Source organism: Cynoglossus semilaevis, chromosome 9, assembly GCF_000523025.1.
Source record: "Cynoglossus semilaevis isolate Cse_v1.0 chromosome 9, Cse_v1.0, whole genome shotgun sequence".
Lineage (NCBI taxonomy): Eukaryota > Metazoa > Chordata > Actinopteri > Pleuronectiformes > Cynoglossidae > Cynoglossus > Cynoglossus semilaevis.
In genome coordinates, this window is record NC_024315.1 from 12491826 (window position 1) to 12513830 (window position 22005).

The 22005-nt window shown below is 39.3% G+C and overlaps 3 protein-coding genes across 6 annotated transcripts; 1 reads left to right on the forward strand and 2 right to left on the reverse strand.

Moving 5' to 3' along the window:
- Positions 1 to 66: 66 nt before the first annotated feature.
- Positions 67 to 5155, reverse strand: LOC103383912 (tumor necrosis factor ligand superfamily member 14-like). 3 transcript variants are annotated; one of them, XR_001760581.2, is made up of 7 exons: positions 3261 to 3473; positions 2764 to 3010; positions 2280 to 2313; positions 2120 to 2179; positions 1780 to 2017; positions 730 to 1627; positions 67 to 419 (listed from the first exon to the last, which is right to left on the reverse strand). XR_001760581.2 is itself a non-coding variant. In XM_017035375.2 (6 exons), exons 2-6 carry the CDS (start codon positions 2959 to 2961, stop codon positions 1441 to 1443), a joined length of 717 nt encoding a protein of 238 aa, XP_016890864.1. In that variant the 5' UTR covers positions 2962 to 3010; positions 5020 to 5155; the 3' UTR covers positions 452 to 1440. The 3 variants fall into 3 exon arrangements, 2 of the variants coding, with proteins under 2 accessions (XP_016890864.1, XP_008315461.1); XM_017035375.2 differs by lacking the exons at positions 67 to 419; positions 3261 to 3473 and adding an exon at positions 5020 to 5155 and having other exon boundaries at positions 452 to 1627; XM_008317239.3 differs by lacking the exon at positions 67 to 419 and having other exon boundaries at positions 452 to 1627.
- Positions 5123 to 8004, forward strand: tmed1b (transmembrane p24 trafficking protein 1b). Its single transcript, XM_008317240.3, has 5 exons — positions 5123 to 5413; positions 5964 to 6061; positions 6325 to 6514; positions 6719 to 6886; positions 7040 to 8004. Exons 1-5 carry the CDS (start codon positions 5216 to 5218, stop codon positions 7088 to 7090), a joined length of 705 nt encoding a protein of 234 aa, XP_008315462.1. The 5' UTR covers positions 5123 to 5215; the 3' UTR covers positions 7091 to 8004.
- On the reverse strand, positions 8005 to 21889 carry LOC103383914 (dynamin-2-like). 2 transcript variants are annotated; one of them, XM_008317242.3, is made up of 20 exons: positions 21484 to 21889; positions 19867 to 19940; positions 19602 to 19751; positions 19284 to 19487; positions 18135 to 18233; positions 17891 to 18051; positions 17347 to 17489; positions 16951 to 17086; positions 15427 to 15494; positions 14899 to 15037; positions 13429 to 13515; positions 13239 to 13309; positions 12234 to 12288; positions 11125 to 11235; positions 10741 to 10850; positions 10549 to 10660; positions 10181 to 10348; positions 9833 to 10059; positions 9069 to 9305; positions 8005 to 8906 (listed from the first exon to the last, which is right to left on the reverse strand). In XM_008317242.3, the coding sequence occupies exons 1-20, from the start codon at positions 21642 to 21644 to the stop codon at positions 8840 to 8842; spliced, it is 2580 nt and encodes an 859-aa protein (XP_008315464.1). In that variant the 5' UTR covers positions 21645 to 21889; the 3' UTR covers positions 8005 to 8839. The 2 variants fall into 2 exon arrangements, with proteins under 2 accessions (XP_008315464.1, XP_008315463.1); XM_008317241.3 differs by having other exon boundaries at positions 8005 to 8909; positions 21484 to 21888.
- Between the last annotated feature and the right edge of the window lie 116 nt (positions 21890 to 22005).

The following is a 22005-nucleotide window of genomic DNA, read 5'->3' on the forward strand; positions in this document are numbered from 1 at the left end:
AACGGATAAAAAGAAGAAGAAAATGATCAACCTGATATATTCTTTAAAATAAATAATTTAAATGAGTTTTTTCCTGATTCATAAATACTTTTATTTCACATAAAACAATACGATTCCTATGTGGAAATGAAACAATGAATAATTATTCAGCCATTGTGTTGTCACTTCCTTGAACACAGGAAATAATTACTTTCACGAAAAATATGGAATATGAAAGCTGAGATGCCCAATGAGAAGCACGCTGCGGAGAATTAAAAACGATTCAGGATGGCTGCTTCGCTGTAGATTTGATGCTAAAACCGCATGAATATAAGTGTTTGTGTTTGGCTCGCTTTTTTCGACGATATCTGTCTCTCGGAGCAGGAAATGACCCATATATAACCTCAGCATGTTTGCACACCAGACCTGCCACCTGCCACCTGTTGAGAACAATCTGATATGAGTGCTGATATGATTTAAGATTCAAGATTTTATTTGTTACATGCACATCAAACAGCGTACAATGTACAGTAAAAGTTGGCATGTACCTGCTGAGTAAACACTTAAAACAAACGTTTAAAGTAAAACAGTAGCCAGTTAACACCTCCCCTCCTCTTGACAGTATCTTTCTACTATTTACTCCTGCTCCCTTCCTTCTAAAGCCTTTGTTTTGAATGTTGCACATTTATACAGTAAAACTCCTCCTAACATTTTCATCTGTCAATCTCACATCATGTCTTTTCCCCTCACCATATTCAGAGTCCCCGTCAAACAAGGCTGCAGATTCTGTGAAACTTCCCCTAGTACACTCTCAGAGCTGAATCACCTTAATCAGCGTCAGCACCACATCCTACACACCTACACACACACACACACACACACACACACACACACCTACAGAGGTGCAGTTTATTTTTTGAAAAAAACATTTGAAAAAGAAAACGTTAACACTGTTTCAATTACTGATCAAATGAATTGATTTTTCAACAATTCAACAATTGAATAACACATCTCAATCAAAACATTTTTCTTCAGAAACGATTCCAATAAAAATCACCATGAAACAGGAAAATATGGCAATTCTGAATGTCAGAAGGTCCAATAAGAACGATTGTAAAGACGTAACAATTGAACAAAACTATTTCCAGAAACATTCAAATGAAAGTATTTTCTACACCATCTGTGGGATTATATTAGTATAAATTATTTAATTTATATGCACATTTATTTCATCTTTTTTTACCCTGCTGAGGGTCAGAATTAAGGCTGGAGCTAATCCCACCGGACGATGTGCCAAGGCAAGGTTACTCTGCTGAAAGGATACCCTGGACAAACGTATACTCCCCCATTCATACATATGGAGTTATTTAGTTATGTACACAGAGTACCATCGACTCGAAAACTGCATGATTGTGTACTGTGTGAAGGCACACAAAACAGTGGAACCACAAAATGTACATTTTAGGGAGTTAGCATGAATGCTCCCATGAAGTTGTCTGCTTGTCCTGGACGTATCGTCTGAATATTCTCCAAAGTGACAAATATTCTATCTCCACTATGCAGGTGGAAAATTCCAGCCAGAAAACTGTTCCATATATCCTCCATGACTGTTGCCCTACTTGTGGGCTTTGGGGTCCGGCAGTGAAAACTAGAATAAACACATTTTAAAGAGATTCCAAAAGTAAATCTGAATTTGCTACAATGATGCAGGTAGTGTGATGTCATGTTTTATTCTTTACTTAAATAAGCAGAAGTACAACAATAGAGCATCAGAGTGTTCCAAGTGGTTTACCGACTCACCTTTTTGCTCTCATCAGTTCTATTGACTCATCGTAGGCACTTGTGTTTCTCACAACTTTGTGCAGAATAGGTGAACATTCCATTGCTGCATTAAGTTGCACTTTAGAGTAAAGAAAGTAGTATCCTTCCTTCTCAACCAATAACCGGCCTTGGTCGTAGCTCATTTGGTTCATAATGGCGTCACCTTTGTCGTGAATCCATTGCACCACATTATTTTCCACTGAAGGAATATTGGGGCCTTAAATAAATCAAAGACAATAAAAACAGAATGATAACACATGAATAAAAACATGTCAAATTCAATCTTGTGGTTTGAGTTAAGAGTTAAGAGAACACTTACCTATCACATGAGCAAAGGGTCTTGGTGTCATCTTCTGTGGGATTGGTATTTCATTGAACTCTAAAGCCACAAATAAATGAAAAAAAAACCAAGGTTTTAATAGAATTGGTTCCAGAGCTGTACATTTCTGCAGAGGAAGAATTGACAGTGAGGACAATACCTTTATTTCCTATTTGGCCTAGAAAATGACCACCCTGTAAGTAAAGAAAAATAAAGAAATTCAGGACACTTGAAGACGTAGTAGTATGTTCAGCATTAAGAGATGTAAAAACTGTACATATGCTTTTATCTGTTGACCATATGATCTAAAATAAGACAACTTCAGGTTGTAAGAATAGGATCCATCAAAGGAAATAACCTAGAGTCAGAGGGGAATGATACGAATAAATGAACAACAATGTAAGCATTTTGAAATTGTGTGAAATTGTATTGCGTTGTATTGTGTTGTATATATTATTATAAAGAGACAGAAACACATTCAACATATTTTATCACTGTTAAATGTAGAGCACACACAACTGCCCACATGCTGTGATGTTAAGTGTTTCAGTCTCGCTATGACGTAGTGAGAATAAGGGAAATTCTAGCCATACAAGTTTCCAAACACTCTCTCTTTCTCCACACAGACACACTGGCACACTCACCTCAGTTTTTCTATATAAAAAGTAAATGAAAAACCCCTGCACGACAAGTCCAAACATAGTCACAGCTACCAGCAGGAGGAGAACCTTTTGGCCTACTCTTGCCCAGATTGGTTTGTTTTTCCTGGGCATATAGGCACATTTTGACTGACTGTTCACCACGAAAACCTGAGGGCTGAAACCCACGTCCCCCTCTGCCATGCCACCAGATACAACTCCACAGAGGACACTCGAAGACGTGATGTCGGCTCTGAAAGACAAAGGGTTAGGAAAAATCAGTCCGACGAAAGAAGGAACAGAACAGTTGCAAAACAGTAGAAGCAGTGAAACAAAGAAATAACCCACAAAAAAGACAAGAAGCCTCAGGGGTTTTCTCTGCTTTGCCTTACAGTAGCATGAAACCATTATCTGAGATATAAAGACATTTCTACAAACCGCAACTACTGCAGGGGCAAAATTGATTTCTTTAAGACAGTTTAAGGAAAAATATCTTTGTTCACCTGATGTGTCTTCACAGCTCACTCAGTCCAGCAGCAAATGGAAATCTAAAGCTCCTTAAGTGTATGGTGAAAATAGGAAAAAGATACTAAAAACCCTAAACTATAATTATATCTGTGAACTTCTCTGAATGCATTGTCTCCCAAAAAATGTCTTCATCCTTAAAGGTGGGGAAATTGTCAGCCCGCTGTCACCTTTGGTGTTTGCTTAACTACTGCCAGTCGTCACTAATACTGCTTTTTAAGTATGCTTATGTAAGCAGGAAATGAACATGATATGGGGAAGAGGCAAGAGGGTACGTAGTCTGTGAGTGTCTGTGTGTGTGTGGAGACACTCCCCGAAAGTTGTGAATAAAATGTTTGTCTCTTCACTTACACTTCCCTTTCCTTCACCTTTTTGATTTATCTTTCCTTGCGTAGCATGATGATGAGAGAGCCAAACAGCAGGACCATAACTCATTAGGTTTTATAGACGGACTCCTTCAACAATAAGGCTGGAATATTTGTTTTATTACTTTTATCATTTCATGATACAGTGATTCCGGCAAATACTATTGAAGTAAAACAACAATCTCGTCCATTACACCGCTCAGTGTTTTTGCTCAGGTTATACTGATATTATTTTCATTACAATTGCATACAAACTTAACATGGGTCTACAGATGTTGTTACTTGTGTTCTATATATTATGTCTACTGATGCTAGTGGTGAAAATGTTTAATGATTATTACAGACGTATGGGAGGTGAGCACATGGAATCCTGCCAGAAAAATGACAACTCTTAAGAGCTGGAACAGCACCAGAACACCAGACGGTGACATGAGCTAAACGTGTGAGTTCCAACGACAGAATGAAGAAGTCGCCCATTTTCAGAGGTACCCACGGCTGACAACAAAGCTAGCTTAAGAGATAAAACCGAGTCTCTCTTGGCGGTCGAACACAAGGACTCTACTTCGTACACAATGGACACATGCTGGGATTTTTAAAAACAAACAGAGTGTATGAAATAACATGACCAGTTTGAATAGTATTTCAAAATCCTATCCTGTGCGACTTCTTTATCCAGACCAACAAACTAGTGATGGCCAGACAAGCTGATAGTGGCTACAGTGACGAAATACCCAACTGAACACAGTTTCCTGACATGGCATGTATACACACACTGTGAGTGTGTGTATACATGCCATGTCAGGAAACAATTAGAAATGCCTGTGTTTACAGTAAAAGACTCAATGTACTTGAGGTAAAACACGAGTTAAGGCTGACAGTTAAAACTATACTGTACTGTAGTTGTAAATTTGTGCAAGACACACATATTTGTCATATTTGTTGACGTAAATCCCATTTTTTTTCCATTTTTCAGGGCAATGAATGCATTCCTTTGGTGAGTCACTTACACATATTTTTTGTCATTTTCTTATTTAGTTCACAGATAAACAATTGGTCTAAAACTGCAAGCTGCAGTCTTCTCAGACCAAGAAAAAACACCAAAAACAAATTTTACACACGAAATTTTGTATAAGAATCACAGAGAATATTTCCCCGTGTGTCAGCACTCCCTTTCTAGATACGGACTTGGTGTTAGGAGCAAAAACAAAGATATATTTATTTTATGTGAAATAAATCAATTTTTATCAAAGCCAAAGAAGATGGCGTGTTACGTTAGTGTACTGTTATATACATATAATATACTGTAATCATAATTTAGGGCTTAAAAAGTAATTACAAAGCTGTCGAAATACTCTGTATACAGTATACTTACGACTTCTAATTTTGCAGAGTAACCCTGTCGTCGTGATTGGAGAGAGTTCGCTACTCTTCTTCCTATGATTGGTCCGTGGCGTTGTCTTCCTCGCGTCCTTCATCCAATCACAGCATGGCAAAGTTCCTTTGCGGAAGGGAGATGAGAGGAAGATGGCTGAAGTCAGATAGTGTAGTGTTGGAGGAAAACATCCGTCATGAAGCTTTTTCGGTGGGAAGATAAGACCCAATGGCGGCCGCTTGTGTTTACACTTGTGTTCGGCTGTTGTTTAGGCTCCGTGTGCTGCTTGGGACAAAGCCAAGACAGCGAGCTGACGTTTATGCTACCAGCCGGGAAATCTGAGTGTTTCTTTCAAACAACAATAAAGAATCTTACGATGGAGATCGAATATCAGGTAAGTGTGTGTGCCACGTAACGTCCTTTTCACTGTCTGTTGAAACACACTTCCTACCTCAGTACTTTACTGGCATTCGTAAATATGAACACAATAGCAATCCATATCTTGCAATTATGAAGTGCAAAAAGGGAAACGCCATTTGAACCTTCAATTCACAATCTACAACTTTCAGCAGCATAGTCCACCTGTCTGTGCAAGTGTAATGACATGCATATACAATGTATAATACTCTTATCTCTTTCACTCCCTCGATCTCCCTCTTTCACACACACACAGAGAGAGAGAGAGAGGTTTAACCCGAACCAGTAGACTCAGTATGTTTGATGTGTCACAGTTTACACTGATAGACATGAGTGTGTTTAGTGGGCGTGTTCTCTGTAAACGTATGATACACAGCTGTTGTCTGGTTTGTTTGTTTGTTTGTTTTTTATAGGACACACATGGACTGTTCAACTATGTGTTTCGTAGATCTTTGCAAAAAATATAAAATCGTCTGACATTTAAAATCCAACTGCACATTGTGCACCGTATATGCTTTTCCTTCCAGGTGATAGCTGGTGCCGGTATGGATGTGAACTTTGAAATCATCTCCCCACAAGGCATCAGACTGGTGGCTGACTCTCGTCGCTCCGACGGAGTCCACATGTTCGTGCAGCCCAAGCCTTAATCAGGCTGTTTCCTACTTTAACTCCTACCTCTAACTTATTGATCATTAAACCTTATTTATACAACACTTATAATAACCCCCCACACACACACACTTACACACACGTCATACAAGTGTAAAAATGTTACACACACTGTACATGCATGTGCACATACATTCACACAAGTAATGATGACAAGAAAGTCTTAATTTAAGGAAACAGAACAAAGGATGTAATTAATGGATTCCTTGTTATTGACAGTGTGGAGACTACAGAGGAGGGAGACTATCAGATTTGTTTTGACAACAGCTTCAGTCGCTTCTCGGAGAAGATGGTGTTTTTTGAAATACTCACTGAGGCTCAAGCTGGGGATGTAGTCGTAGATGATGAGTGGACTGGTTTGGAAGAGCCTGATGGAACCCTGCTGGAGTACAAGCTGGATGACATTCGGGTGAGATACACATTAATGGTCTAGAAAGTACTTAAACATCACATCTGTGGCCAAATGCCAGGTCAGAGGGGTTTTGTGCTTGTCTGTTAGGATGGTCACTTTGTTCAGATAATTAATTAAGATAAAAAAGTCAGGCAAATGACTTTTGTCATTTGCCTTGAGCACGAAGTCGTGTTCAACTTTACTACTGATATTTTTATCCAGGAGTACATGGATACACTGCACAGACACCTGGAACGCAGTCGACACATGCAGACAGCATTAAGGGCGTTTGAAGCACGTGACAGGAACCTTCTGGAAGAAAACCTTTGGAGGGTGTCATTTTGGTCCTGTGCCAGCATGTTGGTGATGCTTTGTGTGGCCCTTACTCAGGTAAATAAAATATGCAGGTGCCAAATGCGTAAAGTAAAACTGAGATGTGCAGTAAACTGAGATAAAACATTGATAATTGTTGACGAAATACATCACGTTAACGCTGAGCCTCAGTGCGTAATGAATGCTGTCTATGAATTTGTCTATTTCTAGGTGTATACTGTCCGGAAACTCTTTGATGATAAGCGGAAGGTCTACACGTGAGGCGAACTGTGCTGCTAAATGAAGACAGGCTGCTGAGGTAGACAAGATGTACTGTACGTCTGATGACGTTTTGAATGCCTACATTTAAAATGAAAATGGAAAAATGATCCTTTAACCTTTTCCAAAATATTTTTACGTCAGTCGGAGGGAATTGAAAGAGGGAAGCAGGAATTAAAATGACAAAGTTGTTTCCATTCGTGTGACCACAAACCCAATATGAAATTTCTTTTAGAGGCTTGCTCTATGTAAGCAACATCAAAGATTGTATTCTTTTGTCTCTGCAATAGTTTTAGGATTTTTAAGGGGATTTTCAAGTCTAAATAGGTCGTAGTTTCACTGTTGTACTACTCCCTTCTAGTGGGTTATGACTTTGTTGTTTCTTTACTGATTTGTCAAATGTGTCTTTTTGCTGCATTCTTACTGACGGATGATAACTAAACTGAGATTTTATGCCATGTCCCAGGCTGTTTTGTGGTCCACAGAATCAGAAAAAGAACACACATTTTCTTCACGCTAAAATGAATTAATTGTGGTAATTAATTTCTAAAATGAATCAGATTAAAATGTTTAACAAATTTATTGCATGGGCAGAATGACTAGCACTCTAGATCCAATGATTCCGCAGTCCATCCACTTATTGTTGCTCTAATACACAGTAAATATACATGTTATTTACACACACTGCAGGAGTATATCAACTCGACGCCCAACATTTTTGTAGAGGCTCCAACCCCACAAGACAGTAAGTTGGTCTATGACTGACAAACTAACTGACACAATTGTCAAACTGGCTGTGAGGGACTGTAGACCAAATAATATTTTTGACGACAAGGGCTTCACCCAAGCCTCGAAAGAAACTGTTGACAAGTGTTTCATGTCACCATCAAGATGCACAATAATGTCCACAAAGTGTGAAGTGTTTCATGTCACCATCCAGATGCACAATAATGTCCACAAAGTGTGGAAAAATCATATAATAATAACAGTTATGGCATATTTTTGGTGGGAGTTTAGGAGTTATACTTTTGTATATTTTGTATACATTGACATTTTGTCATATTAATAACTCAATCATTTGGATTAGTCACAAATAAAAACAGGTGTGAAACACATACATACATATGTACCTGCTGTTATCTGTCCTTCTGTTGTAGCAGTATACAGGAGAAAATGGTTCTGGTCATATTTAGGAATGTTGATTTATCCAGATTTATCATCATTATTTATCATCATTAATCGTAATTTATCATGATTAATCGTAATTTATCCACAGCTACCCTGTGAACGCCATGATACAAATTTTAAACAATGGACAGACCTACAAACCTACCTACCTACCTAAGTCGTTTTCCAGTTTCTCTTGATGTGTCCTTTAGGTGCAGCCGTACTTAGAGATGATTACTTAACAGATAGCTGAGTTTTAATGTGACATTCCAGTCATACTTAAGCAGTATAATCAAGGTAGATATATTTATATAAATAATAAAATTGGTCTTATGGTCAAATGATGCCATTTACTGGATGAAATTATTCGTTGCTTAAAAAAAATCATATATTCATTTCAACACTACAATTATTGACTGCCTTATGAATGTTAAACAAATGGAAATGTAAAGTTTGTCTCTTTTTTATAAAATCTAAAAAGCGCATGCATTTTCATAGGGAATGTTTGGACTTAAAAAGCAACAGTATAATAGAAAGTGTAAACAAATGGAAATATAACGAAGGTAAAAAAAAAGTTCTGAGATTTCAGTACAGAAGGGAGGGCTCCGAAGGACGTATGACAGTGGGTCGGTTAGGAGCCACTGGTGGTCTTCTGCTGCAGAAACAGGTGAGGAAGTCAGAGTTGAAACACGTTAGGTACTGGTATTTTAGGATCTGATCAGTGCATCGCTAGCATTAAGCACCCTTCAACAACAAGGCCTCGATTCATTTCTTTGTTCCTTTTTTATTTTAACACAAACCAATGAGGTTTTACCTGGGAATCCCTGGTGGTGGCGCAGGTGGCACACGTGCCGGCCTTGATGTGGTCAGCGATGCACCATGGTTTGCATCACCAGTGACACCAGGCTGTCCTGGTGGAGGACCGGGTCGCGAAGGTACAGGTGGTGCTCCAACTGCTGTTGAAGGATTAGGACCTAAGGTAGCCACTCTGACAGCTGGAGGTCGACTGGGAGGGGGCGCTGTTACTGAGGCAGGTCGGGATCCTGGAGGACTTTTTTGGAAAGGTGATTTTAAAATTACAGGACACAAACTGAAAATTAAAAATGAATAGATTTGTTGTTGTTTTTTATTGAATCTGTAATTAAAAGCCAGAAAAAAATGCAATAACTGACCAACTAAAGAAACACAGGACTTGAAACTGCTCTGTTTAAGCAACATTTGGAAAACAATTGCTTCCAGGACAGCTGGGCATGTTCAGCTGGATGTTGGTGTTGGATTTGACATTCTGAACGACTTTGCATAGTTAACTATTTGACAGGTTAACTGCAGGAAAGTAACCACAAAGTGGTCTTTGGCTCACTGTGAAGTACTTCAGCCTGTGAAGGCTGTGAGGGTCCTCTCCTATCCAACACAGAATCTAAAGTATGTGCAAAACCATCGGCTGCAAAACCAGCTCGATGTGTGTTGATGTTGGCCCGTCACCAGTCAGACAAACTCTGAGAATTTGATTTCTATCACTGGCCGGTTGATCAGTGCATCTCTACAATAATGTTTTTAATTCAGAATTATTATTATTACCTTGGATCCTTGGCTATCCAAGTGTCATCAACTGGTGGGGGCACTGGGGTAGAAACTGTGGTAGTACTGATATCTCCAATTATGACCAAGGCCTCTTTCAGAGCGCTGTACATCCTCAGCATCTCCTCTCTCTTCTGAGCCTGCTCTGCAGACTCCTCCATCAGACTTCCCTGTTCTCCTGCTGAGTACAGGAAGGCCAGCAGCTCAGAGTGGATGAAGTCCTTTGCCTGGAGAGAGAAAGGAATGAAGAAAGAAAGCTCCTCATGATTTAGAAGACAGACATAGCTTCCTAACTAAAAAGTGACTCAGCATTGAATGAGAGAGAGACATATAAAGCAGAGGGTGTACACTGTTGATCATGAGGTGCATGATAGTCTTGGGCATGAGATCTCTGATGGACTTGTTGACAATGCCAATGTAAGAATCTACGAGGTTGCGGATGGTTTCAACTTGGCGCTCCAGCTGAGGGTCCATAGACACTGTGTCGGAGGAATTCAACGCATCTTCATTCTCTTGCTTGAAAAGAATAAGACAAGGGACAATGAGACAGAGTTCATATGTATCTTACACACTGCTTTCTTTCACTAAAGTATATATGTTTACTAAATAAATACTATATGCAGTTAAATGTATGAAAACGTTCATTCAAAAAACAACATTTAATGATAGTTTCACACAGAGTTACACACAGGAGGTGACTAGTACGTATTACGTACCTGGTCCTTTTCTGGGTAAACTCCAGCTCTTAGGAATGAGGCTTTCCAGCTGTCCACGTCCTCCTGGGTGTCACATGCCAGCTCAATCTGACGCAGGTCTTTATACACATTTCTACAAGACAAGCAAGCACATCCATGAAGCCGAGGTGAAAAGAAATGCACTCCGTTAACAATGTTGTTGAAGTTCCACACCTGTGCTCAGTATTGAAGATGGCAAAAACCTGTTTGCTGGACATGAAGCCTTTTTCTACATCTCTCAGCTTCAGGTTGTCCAGGGGAAGCATGTACTTCTTCTCTTTTTCCTGTGGTGTTCAACAAAATGTTTCATGAATTCACCACAGATTCTCGCCCCCTACAACCTTGCAAAGGAATAAGCTGTAGATAAAGGAGGGATATGGGGATACATTTCCACGGAACACCTGATGATCACTCACAGCACACTAATAACTTCTAACTACTGTTAGAAATCAGATTAATTACACTGCTAATTACACCAAACTGCTCTCTCTCTCTCTCTTACAATGTCAACACAATTAAAAAAGTTTCATCAATTCAATGTGCTATTAGCAACCTTACCTCTTCGTCTTTATACCAGGAGAGAGACTCAGCAGTCAGGACAAACCAGTAGTCCTTAGATCCTCCCTTCATTATACTAATGTTGATGGTTAGCCATCCTCTGCGAATCACCTACATGTAAAGTCCAAAAGATGACTTAGCAATACGGTTCACCGGCAGAGTAATACAGTTCTAGATATTAGCTCAAGACAGCAACGAAAAAAACAACAAAACAACAACAACAAAATCCCTGTCCATGAAATGGCTCAAAAAGGGTGAAGAAAAGGGAGGCGAGTGTCAGGGCAGACTTGTGACAAAAGAATAGCAGCAAAAGTAAAACAGAGGATTTATAAGCAGTAGTGAGACCTGCTATGATCTCAGAGACAGAAGGCTGAGATGAAGGTGTTCACATTTTCACAAAAGTGACCAGGATGAACAGGATTAGAAATCAGAGGGACAGTCAAGGTGGATCATGAAGAGAAGTCTACAGATGTCAGAGCTGGAGTTGACTGACAAGATGTAAAGGAAGATCCTAGAGAAGATGTATGGATGTAGAGAAAGATGTTTTGTGTAACAGTAGAAAAGGCAGGATGAGGTGGAGGGAGATAAAGTGAGCAGCCAAAAGAAGAGAAAATAATTGTTTTTTTAAATCTACAGATAATACAAATTCTTTTTTTGCGAGATTTAAACCACATTAACCCACTGCTTATTTGGTTATGTAAATGTTTTACCGACCAGAGACATGGCAATACCTATCAAATTCAGAAGACATGGAGGTGTAGTACATTTCTGAAAGAAAGGTTACAATGATGTATAGCCAACGCTTTCACTTCCCGGTAGTCTGTCAAGATGTTTAATTTTCCTTTTGTCATGACCCACCCACACAAGAGGAAGTGACAATTGCAGATGCAAGGAGGTGCAATACTTACCAAAACCTCCCCTGAACCATTAAAAAAAAAGGAGGAACAGGAGAGGAGAAAGAGGAACAGGACATATAAGAGAAAAGCCAGCGAATGTATGTACATGTAAGGTAAGAAAGGAAAACTGTGACAACACCGAAGGTCATAAAAGGAAAGGAAAAAAGAGAAACCTGTATTGTTTTAGGGTGTGATTTAAAGGACTTGTTTTACCTGGTTTGGCATGACTCTCTTCTTGGTAGCACAAGCAGCACTTCTTTGCTGAGCACTGCAGCGGAGTAAGTATGGAATGAGAGAGAGACAAAGAAAGAGAGAGAGAGAGGAAGACACAATCAAAACAAGGCAAATTGATCTTTTAAAATTAGCTTGTATTATGTCCTTTATTTACTGAAAAGTAGTTACATCCTAAAATAATAAAAAGCCTAACTCATACCAGCAAAAAACAAGCCATCTATATCATGTGTGTCAAACTCAGGCCCGGGGGCCAAATCTGGCCCGCAGTGTAATTATATTTGGCTCGCAGTATATAGTCCCTATATACTGGCAGGATTTGTAGTATTAGCGGTGTATATTATAGCACACACATTTTGGTTTGTTGGCCTGTGAAAAAAAGATTTACATTAAAAAGGAACTCCAAAGGCTACAGATATAATAAGAAAGAAATACTGATGATGGTTGTCTGGTTGTTCCAGATTCAGTTTTTATTCCAAGCTTAACTTTGTTTCCAGTCAACTCTTCAATAAATATTGAGTTTGGTCAGTGACTTTGTACCAGTTTTATTAATTTCGGCGCAGTGTGAATTTGAGTTGGACACCTCTGATATTCTGTACTATTGATTCCCAACCACTGTGTTGCATCATCAGGTGTACTGTGGAAAATAATTCACTTCACTGGTCTTTACTTCTTTTATATACTGCAAACATTTTGTTTTTGTTTGTCTATGCAACAGATGAACTAACTTACGTGGTCAAAGTGAAAGGTGTGAAACCTGGGCCTGTTTAGTTAAACACGACACTCATATACTCACAGGAATTGAAGAGAAACAGACACAAAGATCGTCTGAATTTTTTTTTTTTTTTTTCAGAGAACAAATGATAGTTTTCATACCATTTATGTTGGAAAGGCTATGGCACAGGGGTTGGGAATCACTAGTCTATACCATGTCTGTTTAATAGTGCTCATGCAACTCATTTGTCAGTGTATACAGTAGAAACTTACTTGGCAAAGCCAATGAAGTCCTCATGATTAGTATTGATGTAGGAGAGCTCAATATCAATCAACAACAACACCTAACACAAAACACACACACACACACACACACACACACACACACACCTTGGAATTAAAATGAACAACCATTTTGCCATAGACTACAAGGATAAAAACACACATTCATGCATGACCACACCTGGTCTTTAGTCTTGCTGTCTCGCTCTCTGATGTAAGTTGTGACGATTCTCTCAGTCTCCTCCCGCAGTCGAGGGTATGAGCCCAGCTGTGGAGGACACACAAACACTGCTGCAGGTACAAATGGGTGTGGACGGGCACTCACAAAACTACAAAAAAATGTATTATTTTTTCTGTAATGCTTTTGGAGAAGGCGTTAAACTTAAACTACAAACTGTTGGAGACCTTTTCCTCACACACCGAGTACTGAACCACCTTTGCTGCTTTCTTCTGACCACTGCTCATACTAAAGCCTTTCACTGGGTCAAAACTCTTTTTGAGACCCAGCTCAGATTTGTACTTTTTCTTTTCAAATATTTCTCCACCACTGCCACTGCTGTCACAACCGAATTACCGCTTATTCTACATTCTGAATGGCAACAGTTATATGCACATTAATTTGTTATCTGCTGCCCCCTAGTGGAAAATAATTTAATTGTTCTGCCTATTACTATCTCATATACAATCAAAGACAAATTAAGGTATATATAGTTTTCAGACCAATTAAGTGAACTTGTGTAGCACATAGCACATTAGTACATGTCACACATAATGTACTAATGTGCTGCACCTGCATTTTTCACTTGTCATTTGAGCTGAAGCTTTCTGTGATGTTCTCCATACCTGTAGCTTTCTCAAATGTTTAAATCAACCACACCATAAGCTACATGGGGAAAAAACAAAATTGATTTGTACACACAATGAAGTCAACTGCCAATGTCACAGCTACTAAGTTTAGTTCAGTTGTAGTTATTGCTAGTTATGTGCCGATCTAACTTTTTCAATCCTGATACAATTTCCAAAACCTGCATATCTGCCAATAACTCTTACAGCTCCAATACCATGGTTGAATTAATAAACTTAACTTCACTATCTGAAGACTGAAGTTCCCGGACTTGACTTAAAAATGTCCTCACTCTGTTAAACACAATACAAATAAAAATTGACCTATGTTATTTAAAGTATTTCTATTTATTTTATTTGAAATGAATGGTAATTGTTTTAAAATGAACACCTGCACCAGCAGTCACTTTTAAAATAAACTGAAACCAATCTTCTTAGTAAACATTTAAAGCATTCAGGGAATGAAATATAGCAGCTGACAGGGAATTAATGAGTAGTTCAACTACATGTAACTTGATCACTTGATCGCTGTTGTTGTTGCTGTGGTTAGATGCTGTAGGTTCCTTTCGTCTCAAACACAGACTATGGTCAATTAGTATCAAGGATTATGTGACTATCAGTCCTGGTTGGAACAGATATTCGGTGTGAATATTGGATCAGTGCATCATCACACAGCAGTCGTAATGGTACTTAAGAAGTGATGTTTGCGCACAGTATTTTGCAGCGTAAATACCACTGTCAAATGTAAAGCATGCCAGTCTGAGTGGTGTGTACATGTACAGGTGAGGTGGAAACCAAGAAATGATACCTTATTGGTGCACTGTCTGACCGTGTTGATGAGTTCCTGGATGACCAGGTCGATGCATTTTAGACAGGGCTCCTTCAGCTTAATGATCTGCTTTTTCACTATGGCCTCAAATGCAAGATCTGGGGTGAACAGGCCGGTCCTAAAGAACACAAAAACAAAACAGACATGGAGCAGAGGAGAGACACCTACTGTAGGAAGAGTGTGGAATAGGCACAAAGATAGAGAACACTGGGAGAGGAGTGGTAAAGCAAGTAGAGAAATTGGGAGACATGTAACAACAAAAATAAAGAGCTGAATTATTTTTAAAAAGTGCCCATACATTAAAGAAAGACAGAATAGCCAGCTCACTAAAAATACACAAAAAACCGGCATTAACACTCGAAGACTTAATTCCCTTAATTTCTCGAAGCGATCTCCTGAGAGATTAATAAAGTTCTACCTATCTAAGACAGAACGAAACGCTGGAAGATTTGATGGAGACTAGTCACAAGACAAAAATGAACTCTTCTTTTCAGGCACTGCACTTGCCTGACACCATGGATGTTCTTGATGGCATAGCTGATCTCTTTCCTCAGTTCCTTCTCATCAAACTCCATCTGAAACACATTACACACAACAGTATTTGTCCCCAGCCACAACAACACTTGTTCTCTACAGAGGAATGCAACAAACACACAAGCAAGCTAGGGAATATACAGATGCACCGACCAGTCCACTTGTTTACAACACCAACAACATGAACGCCTCATAGACAGAAACAGAGGAGACAGAGCTGTCGAGTGCACTGAATGGATACGATGGATGCAAATGATCATCAACTGCGAAAAGCACAGCTTTGCACTAATTCCCAGAACAAAGAAAAGGTTCACCGTTTGGCTCAATTGTTCCAATGTCTGTCCCAGCGTTGAACACATCACACGGCTCCAGGTGAACACGAAAAACAATAATGCGACTAAGACTTTGGTGCCGTATGACTGTCACTAAGACTAGGCTTGCAATCGTTTTTGTGTTACGGTATTTTCTTTGGTACTTGGAAGATAAACTGTAGCCTGACATAAGAACTTATATGTATATTTAACAGCTGTTTTGTGTAAATTCTGTGTATAAGGTTTACAATTTCAGTGAACAGGTTTTTGCACAGCATTCCGTCCTTCTTTGATTTTTTTTTAATGATTGATAAAATGTATTAACACCATTAGCAGCTAGCTGATGTTCACTCAATCTTTAATACATTAGTGATGAAATACTTACAAGACACTAATATTTGTTAATGAATTTGGGGTTTTCTTTCCTTTAACTAAGATCTTAAGAAAAAACATTAACTGAAAAGATGGCCAACAGAAGGTTCACGTGGGAGATAAAACACGTCTAATGCTGCTGATAAAGCAGCAAGGCCCAGCTAACTGCATTAATAATAACAATTGTCCTTGTTGTTGTTACTCATCTCACAATGGGGAAATTCAAAGTAAATCTCTGCACTGGACACAGGCCGCCACAGGAGGAGCCACTCAGTACATGGTTACAACTCACTGGCTGCCACACGGGAGGTGCCATTATGGATACAATATGTGGGTCCTCTGAGAATCAAACCCAGGATTCTCAGCTCTTTGCTTGCAGGCATGCCAACGGGAAAACTAAGGGACCACCAAATTCAACAGGCTGCAACTTGGAGGCGCCAAGTACGTGGTTCATCTGGGAATTACAACGACACATGGGCCCTTGAAGTGGCTAAACTCTGTATGTAATGACAGAGCACAGACACTGCCAGCAGATCCCAGTGAGTGGGAAGAGTCCCAGGATAAAAAAATGGTTAAATATTTTTTTCTACAACTTGCACATGAGTTTTTTTTTAGCTGCACACATGATTGTGTAGAACCTGCAGTGATTGGAATCCCTCAGTTTCCTTTGACTCCTGTCTGTGCTAATAAAAGCATCGCTTTGGAACTTTAACCTGGGCACTTTAGGGTAAAAAAAAAAACGACCAAATATGGAAGTGAAAAGATAAAATGAGATGTCCCAAGAAAATAATAGTAGAATCTCAGGACCAGTCACCTTTACTAACTCAAAGGGAAAACGCTCATGAAAGATCCGGTTAATCTTGGCTCCACCAGAAAGGTTGGAGGTGTCCACTTGATCTCCAGACCCCTCGATGCATTTCTCAAAGTCAACACCAAACTGCTGCACCATCCTGTAGATTTTAAATAGTTAGAATTATCACAATTAATCAACAACTAACAACATCACAACTAACTGGGTTATTCCTAAATACTGTCAGAAAATATTATGCTGGGACTATAGTTGGTGCAACGTGTGCTGCTTTGTTTTCATACCAAAGAAATGTATAATTGTGACATCCCTTCATACAGTATATGTTAGAGTATATGTTTTTTTTTTTCTAAAAGGCTTGCGTTGATGATTGTTTGTGTTGGAATTTGTGTATGTACTAACTGAAGTAGAGCCTTTGTCTTGCGTGCCGGGTCATCTGGCCGGAAGTTCTTGAACTCCTCCACTTCCTTCTCCAAAGATAACAGTTGGCTTTGGAGTTTGCTGCGTAACCCTGGCAAAGTGTCACGGATGTGGTTGGTCAGTTGCTGAAAAAAGGAAAAAATAATAATGAGAAAATGCACAAGTCTTAATAAGTTTAAAAAATATTTTTGTTAGTATCATTAAACCTGCTACATGACTGCTCATGTTTATATTAATACGATTTATAATATGGCAGTGATGCATTAAATGTACATATTTTTCAACAAAAAACTGGGACCAATTTTCAACAATTCCATATTAACATTTTTGAGAAAGGATTTTCATTAACATTATGAATTAGGTCAGAAGTAGCATATCAAAAAGTTTTTTTTATTTAACTGGCGTTATTATTCTGAGTCAGTCACTGCAGGATTTTGTGATGCTGCAATATTCTGAATTCCAGAAATCTTGAAGGGCCTTTTTAGCTATATTGGATTTGTATTAGGTCCATGGGTTTGTCTCTAACCTGATTTAGGGATTTTTGCAGGTGAGATGTGCCCATGCGCTCTGCAACGTGCCTATATGCAGGATGGGACAGGAAAAACTTCCGCTCTGCAGCCAAGGCGGCGCGGATGTCCTTTTTCCCGTCAATATCCTTCTGACTGCGGTTAACCACGCCAATGTAGCCTTCGAGAAAAACAACAATGTTAATATTTTACAACCAGTAGATTGGTTTGAAATAATGCACTGGAATTATTTTGTGGTCTCACCTCTCCGCAATGGCAGTAGTTTGTTGTCCAGGATGTCTCGTGCATCCGTACCCTCATCCATTATGTCCAGCTTTGTGATCACACCAATAGTCCGCAAACCTAAAGAGCAATTAAAAAAATAAAAAAGCAAAATTTTACAGCAAAACCAACCCTTACCAAAACCTTCAGTGAAGGCAGCAGCAGACGGAAGAAATAAAGGCTCAGTATGCCGCATCCCCTGACAAAGCTCACATGTTGCAATACATTTGGATTGTTTTTCGCAAATATATAGCATGGTTACTGTTTTACACACTCTCATGTGCACAGGTTAACTTCATGTAAGGAAAGGAAAGTGAACTACTTGTCACAACCAAGTGTGACCTCTGCTTTTAACCCATCACCATCAAAGTGAACAGTGGGCAGCTTTAAGCGCCCGGGGAGCAGAGAGTGCCATGCTTAGAGCACCTCAGTAGCAATTTGGCAGCTGGTGGACTCGAACCTGAAACCTTCCAGGCCCAAGTCCGCTTCCTTAAGAGCTAAGCCACCACTAGTTGAAAATTACTTTTTACATTTTTCCTTCTCCAAAAATGTTGTCCTCTAACATACTTAAAAAAAGAACCATCTGGATGAACAGAGTTCTGTTCTGTTAGCTCAATTTGGCCATTTGTTACATCTTATGCAAATGTTTCTGCTGCGCTGCAGGAGAATGACATCAGGAACATGAAGAGACAAGAGCCTTATTGTTCACAGCATGGACAGCTTTGTGTAAAATGTTGTTGTTTATCAGCCCATTATTGGCTGGAATTACATTAAAAAAATATTGGCTACAGATTAATTGGACTGATATTAGTGTGTATCCCAACCTAACAATAAATGTTTCATTGTTCTCTTAACCACAGAATTTATGCCATACAACCTGGGATTAAAGTAATACATACTGTACAATAAAATTATTTGGCAAATATTTGTAGCCATATTGGTCCGGAGCAGATTCAAAGTGTAATTTAATCCTTAAAACGACCCTATGCCTTAAAAAAACAGGGAGAAGGTTATCTATAAAAAAGAAGAGCTGGGTCTGCAAGACACAGATACAATGACATACAGATACAGATAATTAATATGCTTTAATTAAAGACCAGCAAACACAGAAATCCCAGAGGTTTCTCTCACCCTGAGGATCTACCTCCTTGGCTATTTTCAGGGCATCAGAGTTGGCCAGGTCAGTATTGGCTGGGGTGACGGCCAAGATTAGACAACTGTCCTTAGTAACAAACTGTAGCAACATATCTCTGATCTGGAACTCGATGTCCTGAGGTTGGTCACCCACAGGCACTTTGGTCATTCCCGGCAGATCAATCACAGTGAGATTCAGCACTGAGTGATAAGAGGGTGGATGAAAAGGAAGTCATTAGTAAAAACAGGTAAAACAAAAAACCCAAAACTTTCAATGTAATTAGTCTGCACGTTTTCTACATATGCATTTGTTACCATTTGGTGAATAGACACGGAGATTTATAGGCACAGGGGAGATGCCCTTGTTGGATCCAGTCAGACGATCAGTTTCTGCCTCTATCTCCTGGCGTACTTCATCAAAGTCCACAAATTTGCGGCCTTTACAGTGAAGGAACTCTGCATACTCTAGGGACAAAAAATTAGTACTTATAAAGAGATGCTACACAGTTCATATTATTATTATTATTATACAGTATGAGCACATTGGACAAACATTGACGGGTACAAAATAAAAACTCACCTGCTTTACTGTTCACCAGCTGGAGGACGAGGGGGCGACGGGTGACAATTCCATTTCCTCTGGGCAAGAAGTCCCTAAGTGGCACACAGTTATAATTAATGACTGGTTTTATTAATGTCAACGAATCTGACAAAAAAAGTCGAAATAATTCAACGACATCACTACAGTGACAGAGGAAAAACAACAGACACACACGTCCAAAAACAATAAAAACAGTTCTCATCGAAACATCAACATGTTTTAGGGAATTTATACCAAATACATTAGAGCACATTAAAAGCTACTAACGTTAGGCCTTTTCCATGACGATCTATTTTACTCATGTGCTTTTGTGACATAATTGGTCAATCAGCCATCAATTAAATTCTTTGGTCAAAAGAATTGCTTTGTGTATGTATGGGTAATGCAGGCATTTTACCGCTTGGTCAACTGAGAATTCAGCTGTTGCCATTTTCATTTTTATTACAGTCAGACCCAGAAACTGTTGATGAATCAGAAAATGTCCTCATTAACAATCATAAAATACCAATTTGTGGCACCTTGGCCTGAAAATGACTAAAGACGCCTGTTCTACAACGACACATCCATCAATATTTTTTTCTCTCCGATCTTGTTGCCGGTCACTGGCGACAGTGTACACTCTGGATGGGTTCAATACAGTGGTCAAAGTCTGTGTGTGCTTTCGGTGTATGTGGTCAAATTCTTGGCATCTTGGTGAGTAGTAATAATATCCAAGAGTGAAATATTAATGCAGAAGAAGGACAGTTTAACAAGCGGTGGGCAAGGGAATATATATTTGTACTTCAGGAGGACACAAACAGTATGTGCTCAGTGTCATGACATAGTATTGGTGATGAAGGAGTACTATATATGTTGGCATTTTGACACCAGACACACAAGTGTTAAATTTAGACTCCAAGAAAAAATGATTAAAGAGTTAAATATTCAAACTGCAATTGCAGCAGGAAATGTTTGGTAAGCTAATGCCAAAAATGATGTGGCAGTTAATGCCAGCCTTGTTGAGGCCGAAGAAATTGCCTGAAACTCTCTTTTGGGGATGGGAAGATGGAGGTGGCGGGATGAGACAATATTTTTGGTTAAAGGACATTTATAGGTCATTATCAGGCTGTTCAATAGATGTTGATCATGTTAGCCCTGCAACGTAGCAGGTTTAAAATGTCAGCGACAGAAAAAAATAATAATAACTTGGGTCTTGAAGAAACCCCTCTTCGATTTTGGTTTTAGTTGTAAAATGATACAAATAACCTGGAACTACAAAAGAAGGGACTGTTTAAAAAAGAAAGCGAGGTTTTTAACTGCACGTGTGATTTATTTATCAACTGTTTTTGTTCCTCAAAAACTATTGTGCAAAAAGAGTAGTGAGTGTAAGGAGAATGAGTTTTTGTCCGCGAATACATTAGCTACAAAATGGAAAGAGGTTTTGAGTTAAAAAAAAAAACTGGGGTAACGAAGGCACCGAAACACAGCGCGAACTGCAACTTTACTTAGCTGGAGATTTTTACACATAAACTATTGAAATGTGGAGAGAGGAGGGAGTTAGACAGCCCACAGGTTAACAGACATTCACTTTGACACTCAAAAATAAATCTGTACAACCTGCCAACGAAATTCTCCAACACGGAGCTCTTCCCTGCGCTCTGTCCGCCCACGACCGCTATCTGCGGCAGGTCCAAGTTGCAGCTCTGGCCAATCGAAGTGAAGGCGTCCTGGAGTTTGTTGATCAGAGATATGAGATCTTCCATCTCCCGGTTTCCCATCACGACACTTGGGTTTGCCCCGTCGTCGTTATCCAGCTCTGCTCCCTATAAATTATCACCGGACCTGGTCAGTCGCAGATAGGAATGCTAAAAGTTTCCACACAGCACTGCGAACACTGCTCTTTTAACTGAGAGACTCTGTATTTAAACGTGATGACGTCAGAACCTGAAGTTTATAACATTAAAGATACTGATACTGCGTGACCAAAACTAGCAACGTTATATCGAGGAACAAACTTCTGGCATCATCCGGTCAGGCGACACCCGGACTCCGCTGGAAATTGTGGCTCCGCCTGAAACGTTACCGTGGTCGATCATTGGCCAAATGTCACGTCGATCAGCGCGCATAAAAAAACATTGT

What these genes read in the sequence shown, in the direction of transcription:
- LOC103383912 (XM_017035375.2), bottom strand. Translation starts at nt 2,961, where the DNA reads ATGGCAGAGGGGGACGTGGGTTTCAGCCCTCAGGTTTTCGTGGTGAAC. An exon ending in TTTTATATAGAAAAACTGAG is followed by an intron (nt 2,314 to 2,763) that starts GTGAGTGTGCCA and finishes CTTTACTTACAG; the next exon opens with GGTGGTCATTTTCTAGGCCA. An exon ending in AGGCCAAATAGGAAATAAAG is followed by an intron (nt 2,180 to 2,279) that starts GTATTGTCCTCA and finishes TTGTGGCTTTAG; the next exon opens with AGTTCAATGAAATACCAATC.
- tmed1b (XM_008317240.3), top strand. Translation starts at nt 5,216, where the DNA reads ATGAAGCTTTTTCGGTGGGAAGATAAGACCCAATGGCGGCCGCTTGTG. An exon ending in CGCTCCGACGGAGTCCACAT is followed by an intron (nt 6,062 to 6,324) that starts GTTCGTGCAGCC and finishes TGTTATTGACAG; the next exon opens with TGTGGAGACTACAGAGGAGG. An exon ending in ACAAGCTGGATGACATTCGG is followed by an intron (nt 6,515 to 6,718) that starts GTGAGATACACA and finishes ATTTTTATCCAG; the next exon opens with GAGTACATGGATACACTGCA.
- LOC103383914 (XM_008317241.3), bottom strand. Translation starts at nt 21,644, where the DNA reads ATGGGAAACCGGGAGATGGAAGATCTCATATCTCTGATCAACAAACTC. An exon ending in TTCCCTTTGAGTTAGTAAAG is followed by an intron (nt 15,495 to 16,950) that starts GTGACTGGTCCT and finishes AATGTGTTTCAG; the next exon opens with ATGGAGTTTGATGAGAAGGA. An exon ending in GACTTCATTGGCTTTGCCAA is followed by an intron (nt 12,289 to 13,238) that starts GTAAGTTTCTAC and finishes ACTCCGCTGCAG; the next exon opens with TGCTCAGCAAAGAAGTGCTG.